This window comes from Mobula birostris, chromosome 25, assembly GCF_030028105.1.
Source record: "Mobula birostris isolate sMobBir1 chromosome 25, sMobBir1.hap1, whole genome shotgun sequence".
NCBI classification, from domain to species: Eukaryota; Metazoa; Chordata; class Chondrichthyes; order Myliobatiformes; family Myliobatidae; genus Mobula; species Mobula birostris.
Genome location: NC_092394.1, coordinates 22,130,202 through 22,133,248, shown reverse-complemented (window position 1 = coordinate 22,133,248; position 3,047 = coordinate 22,130,202). Strand labels below are relative to the sequence as shown.

Below are 3,047 nucleotides of genomic sequence, written 5' to 3'. Positions count from 1 at the left end.
AATGTAGATTCTCTTTATCAATTGGCAATTTGTTTATTAAATCAAACGTAGAGATCATATTTAAAGCCATCAAGAAAAATGTAATTCAGCTAATGAGGCAAAGGGAACAAGTCCATAAATATTTTAATAGTGAAATGAACCAAAACTCCTTTTGAATGAAAAGTAAAAGCAGGCAAGACTTTGTTCAGAGGCAGCATCTCAACAGTTATTCTGATCAAAAAACTTTGACCTAAAAATAAATAAAAATTATTTTGCTGCTTCTCTCTGCATTTTTTTTGTTTTATCTCAGATTTCTATCATGTACTATATTTTTATTTAGATTATCAAATGTTAGTGATCGCATTGTTACAGGTTGCTTCTTAGAGTTGGGTCCTTCCAAGAAATAAGGTTAGAAAAAGATAATTCATGGATTAACATGTAGAATAAGTTAATTCAAGAAGTAGATAAAAGTTTCCAGATAAATAAATGTAATGGGAAATTATGAATTTTAAAACCACTGAATAACTTGAAAAGCTTAACCTTGAACTTTACTGGTTAGAAAATTTTGGCAAAGTGATTTTTGAGTCTTTAAGTGCAAGGCTGGATATAATTGTCTGGGGACATGAAATTTATTATGAGAAGAGAACTTTACTGAGTTTTTCATATGTTTATTCTCTCAATTATAGTTTCAACTGAGTGCATTTTCTTAATTTATTATCATTTGAAATGCCTTTTGCAACATAACAAAAGGGAATTGCAGTAACAGACCAAACTTTTCAGTTAGCTTAATTGCTCTATTCTGCTTACTGGTGACAGATTTGTTACATTTACAACAAACATTTTGTGGCTACTTTGAATTTAATGAATCTGTAATCTTTGATATTTTAAAGACAAACTTTCTTGTTTTTTCCACATTTGCTAAAATTTCCATGCTGCATCTTGACATCAAAATTCCTTCTGACACTTTCTAATGATTCAGATTCAATTGAAATTGATGCCTGATGTGCGGGGAGAACTGGTCTATGCTGCAATAACTCTACAGATGACTTCAATATTAAGTTGTCATAAAATGTATTTTTTAGCACTAGGAGAGGATTTTGGTCTGAATACCAATCATTTGCTTTCTTTTTTTTCTTTTTACAGCAAGGTGAGCAAGTAATGCACAACACCCGTGCAGTGTAGACCCAGCCCAGAAAATGGAGCTCAATAATGTTCAGCAAAAAACATGCAAGACTGACACAAAACATAAAGTTCAAAAAAATGGTCTTTTCTGTTGCTCTGGATATGAAACAGTCTGTTTTGGTTGGACAAGGATAGGTCCAACAAACAAACAAACAAGGAACTTTAAATCCATATAAATAATACTGTCCCATTAAAAATGTTATCTCCAAAACAGCTCTCAGCATTACATGGATGACATATACAGATAAAACATTGTTTGAAAGATAGAGAGGGTCACCAGTCCTTTTAATCTTTATGTTCTCAACTTCATATTCTCCATATCTTAGATCAAATTCAGTTCCTTCTGAGTTGATGACATCAGATCTTTGAGCCACAATTTCATCTTCTGGAAGAATTCCATGTGATATAGACTTGTTTGGTAATTCCAGCTTGCTTGTTATTTTTTTCACTTCGTGTTTTTCATCGTGTGCTATTTTGTGTAGAACATACACTACGTAAAAAATGGATGGGGTTGAAACCAGAACAATCTGGAAAACCCAGAATCTTAGGTGAGAGATAGGAGCAAATGCATTGTAGCAAACATTATGACATCCTGGTTGGAGGGAATTACATCTGAATTTGGATTGTTCATCACTGTATACTGCATTGCCAACCAATGTGACCAGCAGAATACGAAAAATCAGCAACACTGTCAACCATATCTTCCCAATCACTGTGGAATGGTTCTGAACTTCAGCTAGGAGTCGGCCAAGTATTGACCAATCACCCATGTTTTAGCTGTAGAAAAGAAAGCAAATCAAATTGACAAAAACAACAGGAATTCTGCAGATGCTGGAAATTCAAGCAACACACATCAAAGTTGCTGGTGAACGCAGCAGGCCAGGCAGCATCTGTAGGAAGAGGTGCAGTCGACGTTTCAGGCCGAGACCCTTCGTCAGGACTACCTGAAGGAAGAGTCCTTCAGGTAGTCCTGACGAAGGGTCTCGGCCTGAAACGTCGACTGCACCTCTTCCTACAGATGCTGCCTGGCCTGCTGCGTTCACCAGCAACTTTGATGTGTGTTGCTTAAATCAAATTGACTCTATGTTAGTAACTATAGTCTGTACATATAGTATACTGTTATCTGTCTTTGAATAGTATAAATTTATAGTATGCTTGCCTCCATTGAGTATAAGACTCTTTTGCACTACTTTTTTAATTTAACTATTTAATGTACATACTCATACTGTAATTCACGGTTTCTTTCTCTATTATTATTTGTTACATTGTACTGCTGCCGCAAAGTTAACAAATTTCACGTCATATGCCAGTAATATTAAACCTGATTCTGATTTTCTGAGAAGTCAACGTTGCAACTGTAGAAAACTTTGGTCCGGCCAAACTTGGAGTATTATGTGTGTTTATGGCTATACTTTTACAGGAAGGATGTAGGGGTTTTGGAAGGGCTACAGAAGATGTTTATCAGAATATTGCCTGGATTAGAAGTATGAGTTACAAGGAGAATTTGGATAGGCTTGATTATTCTGGAGCATCAGAGGCTGAGGGCAGGACTGATGGAAGTTTATAAAATGATCAGAGGCGTAGGTAGTGTAGCCGAATGGAAACTTTTTCCTAGGTTAGCAAAGCAAAATACTGAAGGACATGCATTTAAGGTGCTGGGTTTAAAGTTTAAAGAAGTGCAGTGCAAGTTTTTTTTTATGTAGAAAGTGGTAGGTGTCTGGAATGCAAGGTAATGCAATGCTGTAATGGTGGAAGTGGATACAATAGTGGCACTTAAGAGATTACCAAATGGAAACATGAATATGTAGGGGATGGGCAGAAGTGGATTATGTACTGGTTTAATATGGCATTGTTTTCGACAAGGACAACGTGGGCTGAAGGGCTTT

At 35.7% G+C, this 3,047-nt stretch overlaps 1 protein-coding gene across 1 annotated transcript; it reads right to left on the bottom strand.

Moving 5' to 3' along the window:
- Positions 1-863: 863 nt before the first annotated feature.
- LOC140187852 (gap junction delta-2 protein-like) lies at positions 864-1,931 on the bottom strand. Its single transcript, XM_072243649.1, has one exon. It carries the CDS (start codon positions 1,929-1,931, stop codon positions 864-866), a length of 1,068 nt encoding a protein of 355 aa, XP_072099750.1.
- Positions 1,932-3,047: the final 1,116 nt, after the last annotated feature.